The sequence below is a fragment of the Haemorhous mexicanus genome, chromosome 29 (genome assembly GCF_027477595.1).
Source record: "Haemorhous mexicanus isolate bHaeMex1 chromosome 29, bHaeMex1.pri, whole genome shotgun sequence".
Lineage (NCBI taxonomy): Eukaryota > Metazoa > Chordata > Aves > Passeriformes > Fringillidae > Haemorhous > Haemorhous mexicanus.
In genome coordinates this window covers 5,974,427-5,998,067 of record NC_082369.1, presented here as the reverse complement: position 1 = coordinate 5,998,067, position 23,641 = coordinate 5,974,427, and the positions used below count along the sequence as shown (strand labels likewise).

Sequence of the window (23,641 nt, the reverse complement as noted above, 5' to 3'; positions counted from 1 at the left end):
CAAACGGTGCTGGGAATGGCCAGTGCTGCCAGCTGAGAGGGAGCCAGCTCCTGAGGGGGTCAGCTCTCCGTGTGGGACTGGAAGGAGCCCAAGATTCCTGCCAGAAGGTGTTGATCCTTCCCCCAGGCCAGACCTCACATGGCTCTGTGCTCCGTGTCCTGCTCGCTCCTGCTCCTCACAGCACAGGGCACAGCATTCCCACAGCCCGTGTTCAATCCCTGCTGGGTAAGGTGGCACTGCTGCTCCACAGGGTGGGGGGCACTGCCTGGGGTGGGCATCCAGCCAGAGAGCCAGGCTGGCTCTGTCCTGGCGTGGAAGGGATGCTGCTGACCTGGGGTTTTGTGCTGGTTCAATTGGATTGCCTCTGAAATTGGGGAATTGGGAGACCCGTGGGGCTCGGCTGCACCCCAGGATGGTGGGAGCCTACAGAGCTCATCCTGAGGGACTCGGGATCCCACGTCCCTGGGGGTCTCACATCCCTGGGGGTGTCACATCTCTGAGGGGTCCCACATCTCTGAGGGGTCCCACATCCCTGAGGGGTCTCACAACTCTGAGGTGTCCCACATCTCTGAGGGGTCCCACATTCCTGGGGGTCTCACATCTCTGAGGGGTCCCACATCTCTGAGGGGTCCCACATCCCTGAAGGTCTCACATCCCTGAGGGTCTTACATCCCTGAGGGGGGTCCCACATCCCTGAAGGTCTCACATCCCTGGAGGTGTCACATCTCTGAGGGGTCCCACATCTCTGAGGGTCCCACATCCCTGAGGGTCCCACATCCCTGGGGATCCCACATCTCTGGAGGTGTCACATCTCTGAGGGTCCCACATCCCTGGAGGTCTCACATCCCTGGAGGTCCCACATCCCTGGGGTCTCACATCCCTGGGGATCCCACATCCCTGAGGGGTCTCACATCCCTGGGGATCCCACATCCCTGAGGGGTCTCACATCCTTGGGGATCCCACATCTCTGAGGGTCCCACATCCCTGGGGGTCTCACATCCCTGGCCTTGGTGGCCGCTCTCCACCATGGAATTCTCTCTCTGCCGTGGCCCTGGCAGCGGTGGAGCTGCAGGGGGAAGGAGGGGATGATCCACCTCCAGCAGCCCACAGCAGATCAAACACCTCCAAATGCATCCAAAGGGGCAGGATAAAAGGGAGGGAGGGATGGAGAAAGGTTTTTCCATCCTGCTGGCACAGCAGCCACACCCCAGCCTGGGCTCCTGACCTTCCCCAGGCTCACGCTCTGCTCAGGATTACCCAGGGATTAGCAGGGAGCAGTGGAGCAGAAATCCAGAGGGAATAAAAGCAGGGAGAAGCACTGGCACTGAGAAAGCCCTCCACACCCTCAGGGCAGGCAGGAGACAGAGCTGGGATGTCACCCAGGAAGGGTGAGGGAGGTCATGGCAGCCTCCTCCACAACAAAGGAAAATAAAACAGCCAAAATTGTAACAAGAATTGGGAAAAGAACCCCTGAGCTGGGAAAAATCGAACAAAAATTGGGAAAAAATAAAAATAAAACCCCTGGATGCTGGTGCTGGGAGCTGTGAGGAATTCCTGCTCCTGAGCAGGACGAAATGAGGAGGGAAAGGCAGAGCTGCCAGCTCATGATTTTGTCATTACTCTCCCGGTGTTGGCTGTGGATTTTAAAGTCCAGCTGTGGGAGCCGTGGGATACACAAGAGCTTGGCTTGCAGCAAAAGGTACATGGAGAGACCTCATGTTTTGCAAAGGGGAAAAACAAACCAAAAAAAAGGTGAAAATATGACTCAAATAGATCCTGAAGGCTTGAAATCAAGATCAGAAAGAACAAGAATGTCAATAGTTTGGAGTTTATTCCTTTTTTTTTTTTTTTTTACCCAGTCCAGTTAGAGTTGGGATTTTTCTGGCAGACCACTGCTCTCCACGGTAGGAATTCCAGGCCTGCCTGGATGTACTGAGTGCACAGGATAAATATATTACAGTTGTGTGAGTTGCTCAGATTGCTGTGCTAACACTGGTCATAAAATTCACCTTAGATATAAGGCAGGCTGCTCGGGGAAGGGGGCTAAGTGCACTCAACAAATAACGAAGAGAAATAAAAATAAATATCAAATGGCCCATAAAATCAAACAATAATGGTAACTAAAAAGTTCCTGGATTTGTTGCCAGAGGTAAAATCCCATCAGCAATATGAAATAACAAGAAATCCCCTCCTGGGTTCCTTCTCCACATGACACAAGTCAGCACGCCTGGTCACCAGAGTCGTTATGGAATACATCTTCCTTCCAGGGTCTTATAAATGCATTTTTCCTGCTTTGAGAGACCTTCTGGGGTTCAATTTAACTGGGATCTGGGGAACATGTGAAAGGCATTTACAGCATCCAGCCCGGCCCTGCTTTTCCTGCAGGGGAAGCAGAGGTGTAACATTCACTGCTCCCATCACTGCCCCACCTGGGATGGAGAGGGCACAGCCCTTTGGGGGCAGAAATAGCTGCACTTCAAATATCAGGGTGGACCTAAAAATACCAGGGTGGACCTAAAAATACCAGGGTGGACCTAAAAATATCAGAGGGGGAGCGTTTGTTTGAAGTCTTTCACAGGTCAGGGTGTGCTGATCAGGTGAGGGGCGGCTGAGGGAGCTGGGGAAGGAGCTCAGAAGGAGAAAAGGAGGCTCAGGGGGGACCTTTGGGCTTTGTACAGCTCCCTGACAGGAGGGGACAGCTTGGGGGGGTCAGGCTCAGCTCCCAGGGGACAACAGGACCAGAGGGAACAGCCTCAGGCTGGGTATTGGGGAAATTTCCTCATGGAAAGGATGGTGAGGCTCTGGAAGGGGCTGCCCAGGGAGGTTTGGAGCCCCCATGCCTGGAGGTGTTCAAGGAGCTCGTGGAGGTGGCACTCAGAGCTCTGGGCTGGGGACGAGGTAGGGCTCAGTCCCAGCTTGGACTCGGTGGTCTTGGAGGTCTTTTCCAACCTAAATAACTCCGAGATTCCATAAAGTGACCCCCAGAGAAAGGGGGAAGGTGTCAAATGAAGCCGAGCTGGAAGTGGGACAAACACGAGGTGTTGGGAAGGAGGGAAAGGAGCAACCCCCAAACACCAGAACAAGGCAAGGAGCACCCCTGGAGAAGGGGGAGAGCTGGGGGGGAGCTCCTGCAGCTCCAAGTTCTAGAAGGGACAGGGGATGGAACACCAGGAGGGGCCATCCACGGCCTCTTCCCGTGCTGACATCTCCTCCTCTGTGTAGGTCGTGTCTAAAATAACAAGGCCCCGAGGTCCTGGCCAGGGTCTCCTTGTGCTGCAGCAACACAAATAGCAAATTAATAAGCACAGCTTCCCTTTCTCCCCAAGGTTTTGCGAGGCTTAATTAATGAATGTCTGCAAAACGCATTCGGAGCTGGGAATGAAATGTGCTGTGGAAATGCCAAATATTTTTAATGCTCCAGCAGATTTAGGAGGTTTAAATAAGAAAAATACACAGCTTTTCCTCTTCGAAACAGATTGCTCCCCTTGAAGCAAAGAGCTCCAGAACATGAAGTTTTCATCAGGCTGACTTGAAAGGGAGTTTTCACGGCTTTCCGAGCGCGTTTATTCTCATGTACGAATTCCCCCCTTTCCCTTCTACAGATGTGGACACCGAGCATGGGAAATCAAAGAAATCTACCCCCGGCCGTTGGCAGGGCCGGCGCTATGAATAATTTCCTGATTCCCACTGATGCCTGGAATGCCCCCTCGAGCAGATGCGAGCCGGCTTTAGGAATTACACGGACCCCGCGTGGCCTCGGTGGCTTTGGGGAGAGCCGGGAGGGCTCGGATGCCGACCATGTGTAGGGACGGAGGCGGGTTTGGCACCGGGACGCGCAGGGAGCTCCGGCGACAGGACTGCACCCTCTGGAGGGTACTGCTGCTCCTGCACGCGCGGCTGCTGGCCAAAAATCGCGCTCCAGGTCCGCCCAGGTGGCCTGGCAGGAGGTTTTGTCCCCTACCAGGGCTGTCCCCGCAGTCCTGGCTGGCTGCAGATGTCCCGCAGGTGATGCTGAGCGGGTCCGCAGGTGGAATCCCGAGGGAAGGGCTGGGATTTCCAGGCTGCAGGAAAGAAGGACATCACCTGGATGATGCTCGGAGGGAAGGAGCTGGTGGCCTGTGAGGTGGTGACAGAGCCCTGCGACCCGCAGCTGCAGGGCGGTGACATCTCCTGGGACATCTCGGGGACAGAACCTCAAATCCTCCCAGCCAGGAGGCAGTGACAGACCCTCCAAGTCCTCACTCGAGGGGGTGACAGAGTCCTGATCCCCGCAGTTTGGGGGCTGACAGACCCCCGATCCCCTTGGCCACGGGGAGGTGACAGCCCCCAATCTCCCAGCTCTGGAGGGAGGTGACAGCCCCCAATCCCCCAGCCCTGCAGTGAGGTGACAGCCCCTGGTCCCCCAGCTCTGCAGGGAGGTGACAGCCCCCAATCTCCCAGCTCTGGAGGGAGGTGACAGCCCCCAATCCCCCAGCCCAGGACAGAGGTGACAGTCCCCAATCCCCCAGCCCTGCAGGGAGGTGACAGCCCCTGGTCCCCCAGCTCTGCAGGGAGGTGACAGCCCCCAATCCCCCAGCATTGGAGGGAGGTGACAGCCCCCAATCCCCCAGCCCTGGGGACAGGTGCCAGCCCCCAATCCCCCAGCCCAGGACAGAGGTGACAGCCCCCAATCCCCCAGCCCTGCAGTGAGGTGACAGCCCCCGGTCCCCCAGCCCAGGACAGAGGTGACAGCCCCCGGTCCCCCAGCCCAGGACAGAGGTGACAGCCCCCAATCCCCCACCCCGGGGGCAGGTGCCAGCCCCCAATCCCCCACCCCGGGGGCAGCTGCCAGCCGCCCAGCCCTGCAGGGAGGTGCCAGCCCCCATCCCCGGGCAGAGGTGCCAGCCCCGCTCTCCGCGGGGCGGTGACACGGCGGTGGCGGCGGGGCGGCGCCAGGCCCGGCGGGCTCGCAGCGGAGCCCGCGGCTCCCGGTCCCCGCCGCTGCTGCGCCTTTAACGCGGCGGCCCCGCTGCTTCCCCCGCGGCACCGGCGGCGGCGGCGGCGGCGCTCGGCGATGGCGGAGTCCGGCGGGGCCGAGTTCGGCGCGGAGCGGCCGAGCAGGTGAGCGGGGCCGGCGCGGCCTAGGCCGGGCAGCGGGGCCGGGCCCCGTCGGCCCGCGGGGCTCCGCGCCTCCCCCGGGCCCGGCCGCACCGAGCGCCGGCCTGGCCGCACCGAGAGCCGCTGCCCGGGGGCGCTGGCGGGCGGCAGCACGGCCCGGTGCCCGGTGCCCGGTGCTCGGTGCCCGGTGTACCCAGTGCTCGGTGCCCGGTGTACCCGGTGCTCGGTGTACCCGGGGCGGGGATTGTCCTGAGCGGGCCCCGCGGGAAGGGAACGATGAGCAGCGACGCTGCTGCTCGTGGGGTGTGTGAGGAGGGAGGCTGAGGTTTGGGGGAAGCTCTGAAGCAGAAAATAGTGTGAATCCTATAGTGAATCCTTACAGTGAATCCACACTGTGAATCCTGTAGTGAATCCTTACAGTGAATCCTATAGTGAATCCTACAGTGAATCCAGACAGTGAATCCACACTGTGAATCCTACAGTGAATCCTATAGTGAATCCTTACAGTGAATCCAGACTGTGAATCCAGACAGTGAATCCAGACTGTGAATCCAGACAGTGAATCCAGACTGTGAATCCTGTAGTGAATCCAGACAGTGGATCCAGACAGTGAATCCTACAGTGAATCCTTACAGTGAATCCACACTGTGAATCCTATAGTGAATCCTTACAGTGAATCCTGTAGTGAATCCTATAGTGAATCCTTACAGTGAATCCTTACAGTGAATCCTTACAGTGAATCCTATAGTGAATCCTTACAGTGAATCCAGACAATGAATCCTTACAGTGAATCCAGACAGTGAATTCACCCAGTGAGTCCCACCTTGGGTCAGGTCTGTGGAGCCACCAGCTCTGTGGGTTTATAGAGACACCAGGTGTATCACTTCCAGAGACACCCAATTTTTGGTGGTTCAGGCCCATTCTGCTGCCCCCCCATCTCCTTTGCTGTGCCTGCAGACCCCCAGTCCCTGATTTTGGGAGGGTTACTCAGGCTTTGAAGGGAGCACCGGGCAGGTGGTACCTGTCAGGGTGATGTGATACCTGTCAGGGTGATGTGGTACCTGTCACGGTGTTGTGGTACCTGTCAGGGTGATGTGGTACCTGTCACGGTTTTGTGGTACCTGTCAGGGTGATGCTCTGGGTGTTGCAGGTGGTACCTGCTCACGGAGGAGTTTCTGTTCCCAGGGTTTCCCTGTCTCACCATCCTGGCTTTGTGTCGGATGGTCCTCGGGCAGTTGTGCTGTCTGTCTGGGGCAGTTGTGCTGTCTGTCTGTCTGTCTGGGGCAGTTGTGCTGTCTGTCTCGGGGATGTTTTGCTGGTGCTGTCTGGCTGTCACTTCTCTTCAAAGCACCATTTATCCTCAGCTTCCAGCGCTGCCTCCTGAGATAACCACCCGTGTGTGTCACGCCGTGGAGGGGAAGCTCTCCCAGGCATTGCTCAGTCTGCAGAAGCCTCTCTGAATCCTCACCTATAGATATATTCTGTTTTTTCCCCCTAATAACCATCTGTGCTCTGTGAAGCTCCGTGCTGTGTCACCTGCAGCATCTCATTTTATCCCTCTGCACCTCCCTTTCCTTTCTCAGACAGGAATCCCAGCACTTCTCACTCCAGGTGTTGGTAGCACTTCTCCCCTGGCACTTGGGAGTTCCCTGGGTGTGCAGGAGTGAGAAATGGAAGTCATTTGTTTCAGGGCTGTGATAAATCACCCAGGCTGGAGCTGCAGCAGTTTTATTCCCCCGAGCTGCAGCTCCGTCATGTTCCCTATCGCTGCGTGTTTATTTTCTTTGTTAATTTTAAAGCAAAGCCCGTTCAAGTTTGGATCCTGCTTCTTGTTGGTCGGCAGTTTAAAGGGTTTTTTTACTTGTTTGAAGGTGGATTTATTGGGGAAATACGAGGAGAAACCTGATGGAGGACTTTGGATGTGCTGTGGAGCATGAGGAGGATTCCGAGGGCATTCCCTGTCAGCAATGATTCCTTGTTTAAGTGACTTTTTGCACTTTTTCTTTGCCCTCTGAGGCAGGAGGACAGAGGCTCGGGGCTCTTTCACACATGCCATTTGGATGGTGCACTGCAGCTCCAACACCACGGGCAGAATTTCCATCTTTGGAATTGCTACCTTGCCCGGGAGCTGCGGGGCTGCCCCGGAGCAGGAAAATTCACTTCTCTGCTGGGCTCCTGCCCTTTCATCCAACACACAACAGGCTGTGCCAGACCGTGGGGACAAAAGACACAAGATAAAGCCACTCCTGGGCATTGAAAAGCAAATTGCCCCAATCTTCTATTTTGAAATAAACTTGAGGTTTGGGTGGGTTTTTTTTTTTTCCTCTCCTCTCTTCCTCCTTGGGTAGAATTTCATGACTTAAAATTAGGTTTCATATTTTACTCCCAGCCCTCTTTATCATGTAGAAGGAGAGTTTCAGGCTGCAGAATTCACTCTGCAGCACTGGGGGATGTGCTTTGGCATGGGGGAGAGGAAACTTGGAACCTTTTGGGACCCTCTCAGCAGGAGAAGCTTCTGTGCTTGAGCCATCATTGCTGCAGCCTTGGTGAGGTGGGGCTGTGCAAAGCAGGGTCACAAAAATCTGGGAAAAAAACATCATCCCAGATGCTGGAGAGAATGTCCCTTTGCAGGCCTTTCCATGGGAATTAATTGAGGTGTCCAGAGAGCTGCTGAGGAATTAATTGGGAGTAATCCCTTGAAGCACTCACTGAAGCTGTGAAAACCAGGATGAACAGGCAAGGTCTTCTCACAAATATCTGGGGGAATGCTGACCTGAGCTCCCCAAACTTTATTCCTTCTGAGAAAGTGGTGGGAAGGAGAGAAATGTCCAGGGGGATGGAGTAAAACCACAAAGGGGGGAAGAGAGGGGCTGGGAGCCTGCCTTGCTTTGGTGTTCCTGTCATCTCCTACAGCTTCGCCCTTCAATCAGGCTTGGTATTTTTTCCCTTTTGGAGCTGAAGTGGAGTTTTTGTGGGGTTTCTATGATCTATCCTCTGCCACATGGCAAGTTTCAGACAGATTTAGTTGTTAGATCTGGTAGACGTGGTGTAAATGTTTATGCTCGAACTGAATCACTGTAAAAATAACTGCTGCCTGCTCTTGCAGTGTTGGGAGAGTCCTGAGCTGGGGGTTTTATTTAGACCAAAAGTAAACTTGGGGGATGCTTTACAGGTTCCTGTCCCACCTCTGAGTGTTGTGTGGCTTTGCAAGGAGGAGCCTTGCACAGCAGGACGTGGTTAAAGTGTCTCTCCCACTTTCTCATTTATTTAGAAATGCTGGAGTTGCACAGAAATTCGGGATCTTTAAGAAGAGCTGTTCTGGTGGCCTTGGGGGGCTCTGTTCAGGGCAGGGTGGCAGAAAGCCCGTGCAAGACAGAGCTGCCTGTGGAGCTGGGAGAGAAAACGATGTTGTGATGGGGACAAACCGGAGTGCAGAGGGCTCAGGTCAGGAGAGGAACGGGCTGCAAGCAGATTTGAGTGGAATTTGATGCTGAATGCTGGAAAACACCAATTCCTTCATTTCCATGGAAGGCATGGGGCTCTTTGTTTGCTGCTGCTCTGTGCTGTTCCATCACTTTGTGTTGCATTTGCTTGAGCTCCCTGGCAGCTGCCAGGCTCTGATCTGGAGGGTGGAGGTGCAGGGAGGGGAGAGGAGCACCTGCTCTGCACGTACCTGCTCCTGCTCTATTGCCACACTGCCCGGGCTGTGCAATCCTGCTGCACAAAGAGCCTGGCACAAGCTCTGCTCCCGGGACCTCGGGAAAAGCTGGAACTTTCCTGACTTCTCCCCAGGTGTGGAGTGGGATGGAGGTGTGGGACAAAGTGGGGAGTGCTCTCCTTGCACTGGGGACCCTGCCAGAGCTGCTGGCAGAGCTGGCACGGGCTGTCCCCACAGGGAAGGTGACCCAGAGGTCACTGACCTGTGCAGAGCCCAGGCAGGTCCTGGCAGATTTTTGGCTGGACATCATGCCATGAATCAGCTCTGCAGGGCTCCCAGGGCTGGCAGGTCCTGGCAGATTTTGGGGTGGACATCATGCCATGGATCAGCTCAGCTGGGCTCCCAAAGGTGGCAGGTCCTGGCAGATTTTGGGATGGACATCATGCCATGGATCAGCTCAGCTCCCAGAGGTGGCAGGTCCTGGCAGATTTTGGGCTGGACACCATGCCATGGATCAGCTCTGCTGGGCTCCCAGGGGTGGCAGGTCCTGGCAGATTTGGGGATGGACACCATGCCATAGATCAGCTCGGCTCCCAGAGCTGGCAAGGTGGCACTGGAGCGGGCGCAGGGCACGAGGGCAGTGTCCAGCAGTGCCTGCGTGGCCCAGGTGACACTTTTGGGGTGGCCTTGGTGGCTCTGCTGTGCTTCCCGACACCACTAGGTGCCTCCCGGCCTTTGCACTGCTGGGAGAGGCTCCGGAGCACCCGCTGCTCCCTCGGGCTGTTCCATCAGCAGGGCACAGCTCGGATTTTTGGGTTGGTTTGGACGTGGCACCGCTCTAATTTCACTTTTTGCACTGGAGAAAGGTGGGGAAATGTGCAGTGTTTAAGGCAGAGCTGTCAGGGAGTATTGAGTGTGTAACAAGCCCCAGCTTGGGGTGTACATGGATTTTATGGGTTGTAAACTCCACGCTCTGAGGTCCCTGTGTGCCTGGCTCTGTCACTGCTGTCACACTGCCTGTGCCTGCCACAGCGATTTTTGTGTTTGCCATGCTCCGAGTGATTTTTGTGTTTGCTCTGTTTGCTCCTTGCTCAGAGGGATTAGGTTTGGAGCTGACAAACAATAATCATCAAGTTTGTGGGCTGGGGGAGCATCTTCCCGTTTTCAGTCAAAGTGGTGACAGGGCAGGGATGGGTGGTGATGAGTGTCACCTCTCCAGCTGTCACCTCTCAGCTGGGACTGAGGAAAAGCCCAGTACAGGACAAAACCCTCTGTGGTAGCTCTAAATATGAAAAAAGAGAAATGGCAAATCCTTGTCATTAATCTCACTGTGACATTTTTGCCCCTCCAAGCCCTGGTGTCCAAACCTGAGCTCATGGACCTCTCACCTGAGAGTCCACTGGTCCTTCTGGCTGCTGAAGAACCAACACCAAACTGCTTTTCCCACTGCACCAGCACAAAGATGCCTCTGGCTCTGTGACAGAAACATTAAAAAAATCTGATTCTGGTTTTTTTTTTTTTTTTTTTTTTTTTTTTTTTTTTTTTGTTGCTTTTGGTTTTTTTTGTTTTTCTTCCCCCCCAGAATTTTTCCTGGGTACAGCATGTCCTGCCCAGAGCCTCACGTCGGAACCCCGGGCGGTGGCAGAGTTGAACATGTTCACATCTTTCACCCTCCACTTTTTTGCTGCTCTGTTTTACCAGGCCAGGCAGCTTTTTGACAGCCATCCAGTTTTATTAGTGCAGAAACCAAAATCCCACCTCCTTTGGCTTGCAAACAACCTCCTGATTGATGCCTGGGAGCAGAATAAAATTCGTGTGTGTCTGCTGGGCCCCGAGCGAGCCCGGCTCAGAAGAAAAGAAAAACAGAGATTTTGGAAATGTCTGAAACTTCTAAAGGCATTAAAAAAGTAATATTTAACAAATAAATAAATTGAAAAGCTTCTTGCTGCTTTACCTTTGGGCTCCAGGGTGTCCTTGGTTCCAGCCTGGAGGAAATGGGATGCAGATAAAGAAATCAGGAGAACAGCAGGACCTGAGACAGAAAGCGCTGGAAAATGAACCAGGTGCCTCCTGGCTTCTGTGAAATCCAGCTTTAATTGCTGTTTTGATGAAGTTGCAGGGCTGAGTCAGGCCTGGGCTGGCCGGCAGTGGTCAGTGTGGGAGCACAGCAGTGCCCAGTCCCCTGCCAGTGCTGACCAGTCCGGCTGCTGGAGGAGGAACCAGCCTCTGGGGCCCTGAAACACAACTAAAAAAAAGCTTTGTTTGCTGGGCTTTGTCCTTTTTCTCTCTTAAATAGTGAATTGTTTCTTTGCTCTCCCTTTGCCAAACAATAAATTCCCTTAAATTTTGAGGCTGGAGACTTTTCAAACTTTGCTGTTGCACTTGAGGCGTTTTCCAGAGGTCCATTATTTTCACTCAAAGTATCACTCCTGAAACTCAGCCCCATTTGTAATCTCTTTATTTGAGCCCTGCAAATTGCCAGTCACTTTTAAACAGCGATATTAGTCTCAGGCTCTCTCCTTTTATTTATTACTTTGATGAAAGAGGTGGTGTCAGGAGTGGAAAATGAGCGGAGGCAGAGGAGGGAAATGGGAGAAATTAAGGGAAGGAGTTGGAAAAGGGAACAAAGAAATCGATTAAACACTTTTTTTTTTGGGCCCGTATCTTTCTTGAGGATGATTTTGTTTCGCTGGAAAACATCCCCTTCATTCAGAGTGTTAATATTTAATTAGTTGCTGATCATTAAGTGCTTCTTGTGGTTCTCTAATTTGGCCAGGAAACGCTGTGAGTGCTGTTGGGAGCAGAAGTAGGTTAACAGGGCAGGTATTTTTGTGCCTCATCTTCCTTGCCCCCAAACTTCCAAGGAAACTCCTCGCTGTGTCTTCTTAGAGGGATGCAAAGGCCACAGGAATATTCTCCCCAAATCCCAAATGAGAGTCTGGGAAGCAGCAAATCCGCAGGGAAGGGCTCAGCCTTTCTGCCCTAACGTAGCATTTGTGAGTGTGAAGTGCTGAAAACTCATTTTCATCATTTGGGCATGTGATATAAAGCCTCAGGATCTGAAATATTACAGTCACCATGGCTACCAGTGACTTATCTGAGGGAGTTTGACTTTTGTTTTGATTTTAAGTGTCTTAATTGTAGTTTAAAAATCAGAATCTAAATGTGTTTTTTTACTTGGGCATGAAACTAAAGGCATTAAATGATTTGCATTATTAAAATATCTATAATGCTGCCTGTCAAAGGTTCCTAAAGAAAGTCCTTAATATTCATACCTTATGTTCTAAATAAAGTTACTCTCCAGCTTTATGGGAGTTCTGCTTCTCTCACCACAAAAAATCCCTTGCAGGTGCCTTGCTGGCTATTTTGCAATGCCAGCTCTTTTTGTTTAGCCTTGGAAAAGCTGTGCCACTCCATACCTGGTGCTTTTCCACACATTCTGCTGCTTTTCCCCCTTCCCCTCCTGTCCCCCAGCCGTTCCCTGCAGGGTCCCACCTCTGGAGCTGGCGCTTATGGAAGAGTTTGGCTGTTGGAAGTTTGCCCTGCTCAGGAATCCTGCCAAACCCCCTCCAGTTTCTCCTGGATGAAAAATTACCCAGCACCACCTGCCCAAAAAGTGGGAAAATGTGGGGATGCTGAGCTGGGATGGAGAGCACCAAAGTGCCCTTCCTTCCATGTTGTAAAAGAAGAGGAGGAACACGACAGGCAGATTTTTCTCCCTTAATTCAATCACTAAAATGTTACAATCTGTCCTGCTCTAATTCTCTCCACTTGTACTCAAGCAGTGGTTGCAAACATGCTGAAATATGAACTCATGCTTGGTAAGCCTTTAATTCCAGCTTTGATGTTTTTAATCATCAGCACAGATTTGGTAAAAATGATTCATTAGCTCGAAACTCATCTCGGCTTCCACGTGACGCCGTGGGGAACGGAGGAGGCAGCGCCAGGGGCCGCTTGTTCTTGGGATGTTCTTTGTGCCTGAGCTGATTCTTGAAGTGTGGCCCTCAACATCTCCGCTTCAGAGGCCTCTGGGGTGTCCAGGTGCCTCCTCTCTGCATCTGGTTTTGGTCAAAACCCGAGCGTTCCTTGCTGGGAAATGCGTGAGCTCGGTGAGCCGGGGGTGAGGGCTCCTCTCTGGGTGCAGCAGCAGGAGGATTTCTGGCCCTGTTTGCCTTCCCTGCCTGCAACCACTCCCTTAACCCTCCCTGGGACACCTCCACGCCCTCCCCAGCGCCAGGGTTCAGCCCAGGGTTGGTTTCCCCCACGCTGAGCTCTATCCTGAGCGCAGAGGATTGGAAGCAATCTGGCTGCAGAGCAGCGGCTGGAGACAAATCCTCAATCCCATTACTTGGTCCCTGGCTGCAACTGGGGTACCAGGGATGTTCCCAGGGATGTTCCCAGGGATGTTCCCAGAGCCTCTGAGGCTGCTGCCCAAAAGGCATCGCCCTCCTGGCTCGCTGCTGTCAGATTCCAGCTGCCCCCGCCGTGCGTGCCATGGATATAAAGATCCCTTTGACAGCTGTTCCCATATGGAAAGTGGGAATCCCGTTCTGCAAAGGCACCTTTGTGGCCATAGAGCCACCAGAGAGGCCCTGCTGGTGGCAGGGTGTTGGGGTCTCTGCCGTGGGGTGTTGGGGTCTCTGTTGTGGGTGTGATTTTTGTGTCCTGCGTTTTTCCAACGGAGAAATTCGGGTGCAGCCCCACGCCCGACCCCGCTCCGAGCCGAGCTGTTGAAGGACTCTCTGCCCACGGAAACCCCCGTGAAACTCCATCTTTTTGAGGACAAAGATGAGCATCCCAAGGAAAATTCCAGAAGCTCTCCAGCCCTGCCTGGCGAGGAAAGGGAAGCAGAGGAATAAACACTTTCTCCCTGTTTGCTGAAAGGCTTCTGAGCTGCGAGGAGGAGGAGACAAAACTCTTCCCAAGTTTTGTCTTCCAGGCTGTTCCTGCTGTTACAAATTGTTAAGCAACAAGTACACGGCATTTGGAGATCTGGGATGAGATAGCGACAGCCTCACAAAGGCGCTCTCACATGTTCAAGGCTTCCTTTTGTGCTCTGGGGTTTTATATATTTATTTTTCACTCTCTGGCATCCAACTGCTGCTCCTCTTCTTCCTCCATTCCCCGTGCTGGGGTGGGAGCCAAGGCCGTGGATTCAGGCGTGCTCCCATGCCCAGCCAAGCCTGCTCTTATCACAAATCCCTTTTTTCTCCCCGCAGAGCAAACACCTCTTGGTGCTGTTCTCTCACCTCTCCTCCTCCCCCTTTGTTTTCCATAAATCCCTTATTTGATTTTTCATGCTTTGTGTGGATTTTGTTTTGTTTCCAGCTTTTTTTTTCCCCCTCCTTAAAATCCTTTTGGGTTTTTTTTTTTCCTCCTTAAAATTCTTTGGGTTTTTTTATTTTTTACTGGACATTAGCGAGGCTTTTCTTTTGTTTTACTTTGGTTTTTTTCCTCCTTCAGGGTATTGTGTAATCATTGGATCCTTTTATTTTATCCCTGTAAATAGACAAGGGAGCCAGAACACTGAGTTTTTCCTGGAGTAGCTGTTCCATTACCTGTTGAAATGAATCCCACATCCAAACACCTTTATTCCACACAGATGGGCCAACATGCCCTGAGCTAATCCTCTAAAAGTGAATTGAGGAAAAGGGAAAAAAAAGGAATATTTGTGCAGGTGACTCTCCTTGTTTGAACCTGTGCTGCCTGTGGATCCAGGGACAGCATTCCCATAGGGATGAACCCCAAGGCTGGGAAGAGGAATGTTTGAAATCAATACCAAAAATACCAAAAAAAATTGAGGAAAATTCCCATGAGGAGACTCCTGCAGAGATGGAGTGTGACAAAGTGACAACAAACTCAGGACTTTGGGCTCCTGCTGGATCCGTCCCTGTGGATTTTACCTGTCCAGCCTGGAGCTGTGCCTTTAGTGCTGCTGCTGGACCTTTCCTCCTTCCTCCCCCAGCAAATCCAGGTTCCAGAGAGCAGAGGGAAAGGGGTTGGTCCAATCTCTTCCCTCTTTTTTCCTCGGGAAGAGGCAGAGTGGACAGACATTTCTTGGCTTGCAGAGTGTGGATAAAGGTCCTGTCAGCAGCTGCCTTTTTGCTAATCCTTTTTATTCCAGCGAGGAATACTCCACGCTCTGCTCTGAGGCTCTTTAGAGTGCTGTGATTTTAGGGTGGGGGTTTCAGACCACCCTACCCCAGCTGAGCACCACCAGCCATCCCAGTAGGAGCTCCCATGGATTTTGAGGTGCATTCCCAAGCCTGAGGAGCTCGAACCAGCCTGCCAAGGTTTGCTTTGTGCATCCCAGCGAGCTCCAGAGCTCCCAGTGCTCTGATGGACATCCCAGATTTCCCCTGGCTCCCTCTCCCTAAAGCTTGCAGGAAATTGCAACCCGATAGGAGCGAGCCCTGTCCCTTGTCCCTCATTGTTTGAGGATTGTTTACATCCCCTTTTTTTGTTATCCCATCTCCCTGACTCTTCCCTGACCTCGCCGGCTCCTTTGGTCCATTGTGTGTGGCTGTTGTTGTTCCAGGGAGTTCTGAGGGAGGAGGGTTGGAGCAAACCCTGGGATTACTCAACCCAGCCTACTCCTTTTTGGCTCCCTTGCTTTATTCCACCTAAATAACAATAATAATAATAATAGTGATGATAATTCCCTCTAAGTGCAGGCCTAAGTGCACTCTCCCACTGTGGATTTGGGAGCAGCTCACACACCTTCCCAGACTCAGGATAATCTCCTTGGGATTTTTTATTGAGGTCACGTTTTCCATGAAACATTCCTCAAAAACACAGGGGCCAAGCAGCAGGATGCTCCTGGAAACATCCTGAATATTGATCCCTGTGTTTTCTCCCCAGGAGCACACAGGATCTCCATCCTGAAAAGTCGGTCAGAGCTGGATTAAATTTCACAAATGAATTTGGCATTTCCCACGAGCGGGCTCAGGGAATCCTGCAGTGGGTCCTGCTCTTTGCAGAGCATCCCCCAGGCTGTTCTCCTGGAGCAGGGCTCCTGCTGTTCCCACTGACAAGTGCATCTGAGGGCAGGCAGATCCCGGGATGCTGCTGGGGAACACGTGTGAGAGGCACTGGGAAAAGCAGGGAGATGTTTATGCTGGGAGGGGACTGTTGACAATGCAGCTCCAACAGCTGACGGTATTCAGGGCAGCCAGTGCTGTGCAATATTTTGCTTTTTGCTCCTCTCCTGGGGGTCAGGCAGAAGGGAAGGATCAAATGGGGCTGGCAGAGCAGGGAATCCAGCAGCTGCAGGCAGGGAAGGTGGTGAGGAGAAGCAGCGACTGTGCCTCGGTGCCGTGGTTGAAGTGGAGGTCAGGGTGGACTCTGGGGCAGCCCAGCCTGGAGACACCAACATTCCTTGGAGGTTGTGGCCCCAGGAGATGTCTGGGTGGTGTCTGGAGCCCCATGTGTGCTGCAGGGTTGTCAGCAGTGCCAGAGGATGTCTGGAAAACGTGGAAGTGTTTTGTGCTGGGAGAAGGGAGCTCGAGGCGTTCTCTGGGTGGCTGTTGAGGTGGGAATTTGCCTTCCAGCTGGTGCCAGTTCCCGTGTGTCCCCATCTGGCTGGGTGGGTATCTGACATTCTGTGTTCATTTCAAACCAGCCTGTCTCTCTTGTTCTGTTTTTAGCATGGCTGACAAGAACAGCACCCTGAAATGCACGTTCTCTGCTCCTGGCCACAGCACCACGCTGCTGCAGGGACTGGCCTCGCTCCGAGCCCAGGCTCAGCTGCTTGATGTCATCCTCACTATAAATAATGAAGTGTTTCAGGTTCATAAAGTTGTCTTGGCTGCCTGCAGTGACTATTTCAGGTGAGAATCCCATAGGGAAGCAGGCACTTTCACCTTTCCTGTGGGTTTGCTGTTGTCTCATCCTCCCCGCCCTGACCTCCCCACCACACCCCAAAAGTCCCACCCTATAGAAGCCTTTGGAGATTTGGTTTGCTCCACGGGTGTCCTGCAGGCAGGTAGAGGTTCAGGATCAGTCCCTCTGCACTCAGGTTTGTTCAGCTGCAGCTGCTGGGCCGAGGCAGGAGCCCCAAGATCAGGTTTTGACCCCACCTGGGCAGGTGTTGGTGCTGCTTTTGCTGTTGGGGCCACTTGAGCTGATTTGGAAGTGGCAGTGAGGCTCCAAAATGAGGCATCCCATCCTCCTGTTCTCTTCAGCCACCTCTGCTCTGTCTGTGGGGCTCCCTGCCCCTGGGCTGAGAGCACCACGTGTGGTCCCAGAAGGTCTGGGCTGAAAACTGAAGCACTTTGAGGAGTTCCTGCAGCCAGATTAATGCAGAGGGAGTCAATTGCAGGGCAGGAAATTCAGTCCTGAGTGAAAATAGGAGTTCCATCCATCTTGCCTCTGTCCCAGAATCACAGAATTGTGGTTGAGGTTGGAAAAGATCTCCAAGGTCATCAAGTTCAACCTTGTCACCAGCCCAGAGCACTGAGTGCCATGTCCAGGAATTCCTTGGACACCTCCAGGGATGGGAGCTCCAAACTGAGCAGGCACACAATTCATCCTGGAGCTGCTCTCCCCAGATGCTGATGGCACTGGTTTGTTCCTCCCTGCTGGGTGCAGGGCCACTGCCAGGGTGGTTTCACTGTCAGAATCTAATTGCTGAGTGGGTTCCTCCTCAGAACTTCAGTGGTGCTCCAGAAGGTTGTCCTGGGGAACAACAGCAGAATAATCCAGTTTTTGAAAACACTCTGTGGTTTTTGGTTTTTTTTTTCTGCGGGAAGGGGGAGGGAAAAGAGTGAAATTGAGGCATTTATATAATCAGCATTTTAGAACCATAACACTTTGGAAGGGAATTGCATTCTAGTGGATGATTTGTCTTCAGCATGGCAACGATAAAGGCTTTCCTCTCCCTGCTCAGCTGGTGCAGGAGCACACACGTGGCTGGGTGTCCTCTGGGGCGAGGGATCAGGGCTGGGACAGGGGATGTGCTGGGATTTCTGCAGAATGCTCTCATCTGCTGCATGGACAAATAATTGGGAACAGCGTTCCTGGTCACTGGGTTACAGCAGGCTGATCTCACGTGCAGATATTTCCTTATTGAGGTCATTTAGGATTTCTTGGGTTTATGCTGGAAGGCAGCAGGTTTTCTAGCCTGGTTTGGACAGGAAACTTGGAACTCCTGTCTTTTGACAGCGTTCCCAAGATATTCCTTTATTCCTGTGTCCATGCAGGGTCTGCTCAGCATTTTTTGGGGCTGACTCTCACCTTGGAGTCGGCACAGGCAGCTCTGGTGACACCACGGGTTTACCTTTCCCATGGAAAAGAGCAGGTGGAAAAAAAACCAGCCCAAAAAGTGCAGTTTTCAGACCTTTTGTGTGACATTTCATGGATTGCTGGGATGTGTGTGCAGTGACAGGGAGTGGTGACACTCCCTGTCACCCCGTGTCACTCCATGTCACCTGCTCTGACTTTGCCCGACCCACAACTGATCTGCCACTGCTCCTTGAGCACCACAGGGTGCAAACCTCCATCCCCAGCCACCCCTGGGCAACAAAACCCTCTTGGAATGGGCTGGGAATGGCCCAAAGGGGCAAAAAGGGCCCAAGCCCCACAAGTGCAGCCCCGTCCCCATCCCGCCCCCGGCGCTGGGAGCTGCAGCCTCGCAGGGCTCGGTGTGGAATGTGCTTCCTGTGGAATTGAGGAGCCTCCCCAGGAGGTGATCCAGGGCCTGAGCTCTGCGTGGCCTGGGCGAGCGATGTGCTCGCAGCTGTGCTGTAACTGAGCCTTTTCCCCCCATTTTTGTTTAATTGCCTGTCAGCCCCCTGCTGCAGGGGCTGCAGCTCCCATTTTTCCAGGCCTTGGGAGGGAGCCTTGGAGGGGAGGTTCTGCTGGAAGACCAAAGCTGTTCATGAGATGTGTTGCACCTGCAATTTTTGAGCCATTTCGTAGTTCCCTGCGCGGTAACAGGATCACAGGGCCCGAAGGTCTTGCTGCCAGGAATCCCTGGCCTCCCACCACAGGTGTGTTCCTTCCTTGTGCCCCCAAATCTTCAACCTAAACCCCTTCAGGGTACAGCTGCAAGTCTCTGCTGCCGCAGATCCTGTGGGATCCTTTTTGGTTGGATTTGTTGGTGTCCAGAATTGTTCACTCCCCGCTCTGGCAGCTCTGCCTCTTCCTGGAGCTTGGTCCTGTGGTCTGCTCCTATTCCCGCTGCCAGCGGGATTGAAAAACTTCTCCAGTTGCTGAATATTCCTCCTCAGTGCACTGTTTATGCAAGCCTTATGTAAGTCATTGCACACTCTCATTTCTCCTGGCTCGTAGAGATTTAGCCTTGATTTATTCCCCCCTTCCCCAACCCGAGAGAATCAGAGTGTTAAATAAAACCCAATTCCGAGGTGCTGCATCTCTTGCTGAAGCAGGGGGGGATTTTTCTGTTTGTGTTGCTGACCTGCAGGGCCATGTTCACGGGCGGGATGAGAGAAGCCAGCCAGGACGTGATCGAGCTCAAAGGCGTGTCCGCCAAGGGCCTGAAGCACATCATCGACTTCGCCTACAGCGCCGAGGTCACCCTGGACCTCGACTGCATCCAGGACGTGCTGGGAGCCGCCGTCTTCCTGCAGATGGTGCCGGTGGTGGAGCTGTGCGAGGAGTTCCTCAAGTCGGCCATGAGCGTGGAGACGTGCCTCAACATCGGCCAGATGGCCACCACCTTCAGCCTGGCCTCCCTCAAGGAATCCGTGGACGCCTTCACCTTCAGGCACTTCCTGCAGATCTCCGAGGAGGAGGATTTCCTCCACCTGCCCCTGGAGCGCCTGGTGTTCTTCCTGCAGAGCAACAAGCTCAAGAGCTGCAGCGAGATCGAGCTGTTCCGCGCCGCCGTGCGCTGGCTGCAGTTTGAGCCCGCGCGCCGCGCCAGCGCCAGCCAGGTGCTCTGCCACATCCGCTTCCCGCTCATGAAGTCCTCGGAGCTGGTGGACAGCGTGCAGACCCTGGACATCATGGTGGAGGACGTGCTGTGCCGCCAGTACCTGCTGGAGGCCTTCAACTACCAGATCCTGCCCTTCCGGCAGCACGAGATGCAGTCGCCGCGCACGGCCATCCGCTCGGACGTGCTGTCCCTCGTCACCTTCGGCGGCACGCCCTACACCGACAACGACCGCACCGTCAGCTCCAAGGTCTTCTGCCTGCCCGACGCCGGCGGGCGCCAGTTCCGCGAGCTGACCGAGATGGAGGTGGGCAGCAGCCATTCCTGCGTGGCCGTGCTGGACAACTTCGTCTACCTGGTAGGAGGGCAGCAGCTGCAGTACCGCAGCGGGGAGGGCGCCGTGGACGTTTCCTACCGCTACGACCCCCACCTCAACCAGTGGCTTCGCATCCAGGCCATGCAGGAGAGCAGGATCCAGTTCCAGCTCAACGTCCTGCGAGGGATGGTTTACGCCACGGGCGGCCGCAACCGCTCGGGCAGCCTGGCCTCGGTGGAGAAGTACTGCCCCAAGGACAACGAGTGGAGCTACGTGTGCTCCCTGAAGCGCAGGACGTGGGGCCACGCCGGGGCCACGGTGGGTGACAAGCTCTACATCTCGGGGGGCTACGGCATCTCCGTGGAGGACAAGAAGGCCCTGCACTGCTATGACCCCGCCGCCGATCAGTGGGAGTTTAAGACGCCCATGAACGAGCCCAGGGTGCTGCACGCCATGGTCAGTGCCAGCGGAAGGATTTACGCCCTGGGAGGCCGCATGGACCACGTGGATCGGTGTTTTGATGTCCTGGCCGTGGAATATTACGTCCCCGAGACGGACCAGTGGACCACGGTGAGCCCGATGCGCACGGGGCAGTCGGAGGCCGGCTGTTGCCTCCTGGAAAAAAAGATTTACATCGTGGGGGGCTACAACTGGCACCTGAACAACGTGACCAGCATCGTGCAGGTCTACAACACCGAGACGGACGAGTGGGAGAGGGACTTGCACTTCCCAGAGTCTTTTGCTGGCATCGCCTGTGCCCCCGTCATCCTCCCGCAGGTGACGAGCCAGAGGTGACTCCGGGGGACTCGGCTGGGGGAGAGGGAAGGACAGAACAGCTCCAGAAAGTTCCTGCTGGGGAGTCCCTCAAGCCGGTTCCATCAGCCAGCAGGGCAGACTGAGCAGATGTTACAGCTGGGAAAAGCTTTTCTCTCCTCTCTCAGCCTTTTTTTTGGCGGGGGGTGCATTTTGCCAATTTTTCGTATTTTTAACGGTGCCATGCACTGCAAACACTGGCAGCTCAGGAGTCACTCAGCACTGGGGTCTTGTTTCCAAGAGATCAGGTGAGGGTTTTTATCAATAGCTCCAAAAATAAAAATCATCGTTCGTCGCTTTGTTGGTTTTTTAGCAAACAAACAAACAAAAAAAAACCAAAACCTGTGTAACACACTGACCTCCAGAAGCAATAAAAGGACAGAGGGAGCTACAAGAGCTCAGGTGCTTGGATTGGGAAGGCAGATCCCTGTTTTTCAAAGGTGACTTTTCCTTTTTTTTTTCCCTTCCTGAAAAAGGGAATATTTATCCCTGCACACCTCTGGTCTTCACTGCTTGGATCACGCTGCAGCTCCTCGCCCCCTCCGGCTCCTCTAGTGCAGAAATTCTCCCTTAATTGGGGCGTGCAGAGTTTGCAGCACTAAAGCCATGGTGAAAGCTTGATTATATATAAACAGGCGTGATTATTTGGGTTTAGAAGTGCCAAAAATTTGTCTGGCCTGGCAATAAGAGCTCTGCAGTCGTCCATCAGCGAGGCCAAGAGCTCCTGCAGATTCTGGGTCGGGGTTTTCACCTCTCCCAACACCTTCATCCCAACTCTTCCTCCAGTAAAGGAGGTGGGTGCTACTCCTTCAGCAGCTGGAAGGTTTTCTTCCCTGCCATGTGGATGAGCTGCTTGGCATCCCGAAATGATGGGAGTCCCAGTGGAAATGTGGTTTTGTTGTTGTGGTGGTATTTTAAATCGAGAGGTTGGTTTAAGATGGGTCTGTCATTTTTGTGAAATCTTCACTGCACAGAACACTTCCTGAACTTTCCTCTCCTCCAAGCCATTTTCCTTATTTAATTTGATGAATGAATTGCAAAAATCTCTGCTTTTATCAGGAATTCTGTTTCCAAGGGCTTTGTTTTGTATCTGTGTCAGCTTGATTTGGATGCACACGGTCTCCTTTTGTAGAGAAGCTGTTGCATTCTGCTCTGAAATAAATCCTGGGCTGCAACCTTTAGTGACAACTCCTAATGTCTGGTGTCCTGATGAATCCTTGAGAGGTCTGTGTGAAGCATGAACTCCACAGCTCAGGGATTTTTCTGGAATCCATGGGATCAGAGCACCTCCGGCTAGCACGCAGGGTGCTGGCATTCTGAATTTCAGATAAAAGCCACGCAGAATTTCCTCTGTTCCTCTCCATTTGCTGGTTTGCCAGCACTAAATGGATGAAAAGGAGGTGTTGCAGTGTGGAATGCTGCAGTTGGAGGGCTCTCAGGCACTTCACTGACTCCTTTTCTCTGTTCCTTTGGCCTGGCCTGGGCTCCAGAAACGCCCGGGATGAGTTTGGCAGAGACAGGAGATGCTGAGAGGATGAAGTGCTGCTCAGTTCAGGCTTCACAGTTCCAGAAGAATGGATTTTCCTTGCTGAATGGTTCCACATGTGTGTGAAAATGGTATTTCTCAGGTTGGTGACACTGGAGGTGTTCCTGCCTTTCCTGCGTGCAGGATCTGCTCCATCCCCCTCCGAGGGTGTCCTTCCTTCATCCAGAGTGGCAGAGAGGGGCTCCAGGTGGGGTATTTGGGATAAATCCTTCCCTGGCAGGGTGGGCAGCCCCTGGCACAGGTGCCCAGAGCAGCTGTGGCATCCCTGCAGTGCCCAAGGCCAGGTTGGAGCCACCTGGGACAGCGGGAGGTGTCCCCATGGCAGGGGTGGCACCGGGTGGGCTTCAAGGTCCCTGCCAACCCAATCCACTCTGGAATTGCATGATTCTGCAGCATTTCAGTGTTCTTCCCTGTTTCATTGGAGCTTTTCCTCAGTTCCTGGGGCAGCAGTGGGTGGTTTGGGTGCTCTCTAATCCCTGAGTTTTTCTGGATGTGCAGCATGGCTCCCATCCCAGGGATCCATGTGGAGCCCATCCCTGGATTCTCTTCCTGAGGAGGAAACCAAACTTTATTTTTTTTATTTTTTTTTCCCTTCAGGCTTCTCAGGTAAGTGTGTGTGTGTGTTGGGAAAAGAGGAAAATCCTTGGAAAACATGGAAAAGCCTGTTTGGTCTCACTTTTAAGGACAGCCTTGCAAAAAATGAATGTAATCCAGGTATTCATTCCTGTTGGAAGCGTTGTTTTACAGACAGGAGGATGCACAAAGCCCTTCTGGAATTGTATTTATTAAACAATTGCCTGCCATGAAGCAAAGCCAGCCTGGGATTGCCACTGAGGAGCAGGAGCTGGGAAAGAATCTGGAGGTCTCTGGATCAGAGCACTGCAGCTCTTTGTTGCTGGAATGTTCTTTTTATAGCAAAGTAAATAATTATTTCTCATCAAAGGAGCTGGAAATCTTCTGGCCGCTCTAAATTTAGCAGAGACCCAAATATTTGTGGACCATAAATATTTTGGATCATAAATTTTGCTTGACCCCTGTGCAGGGGATGGAGTTGTGGCACAGCCTCTCTGATATTCTGACCCCAAATGGGTTTGGTGCTTTTGGTGCCTTCAATAATTGAGGTTTCAGGAGGATTTCCCCATAAATTCAGATGAGATTGTGTGGAAACACTTCCCAGGATGCCCCCCATGGAAGGGAGGTGGATTGGGCTCCTCGTTTCCTGAGGAAGGAGCAAAGCCAGGTAAATGTTTGATTGCACTCAGAGTCCTTTATGGCTCTCGGAGCAGCCATAAAAACCCTGGGGGTGAACGGGGTAAA

The 23,641-nt window shown here is 53.3% G+C and overlaps 1 protein-coding gene across 2 annotated transcripts; it reads left to right on the top strand.

Annotated features, from left to right (window-relative positions):
- The first annotated feature begins 4,939 nt into the window (after positions 1-4,939).
- KLHL26 (kelch like family member 26) lies at positions 4,940-21,966 on the top strand. Of its 2 annotated transcripts, XM_059869766.1 has the most exons (3): positions 4,940-5,100; positions 16,402-16,584; positions 19,179-21,966. In XM_059869766.1, the coding sequence occupies exons 1-3, from the start codon at positions 5,054-5,056 to the stop codon at positions 20,758-20,760; spliced, it is 1,812 nt and encodes a 603-aa protein (XP_059725749.1). In that variant the 5' UTR covers positions 4,940-5,053; the 3' UTR covers positions 20,761-21,966. The 2 variants fall into 2 exon arrangements, with proteins under 2 accessions (XP_059725749.1, XP_059725750.1); XM_059869767.1 differs by lacking the exon at positions 16,402-16,584 and having other exon boundaries at positions 4,951-5,100.
- Positions 21,967-23,641: the final 1,675 nt, after the last annotated feature.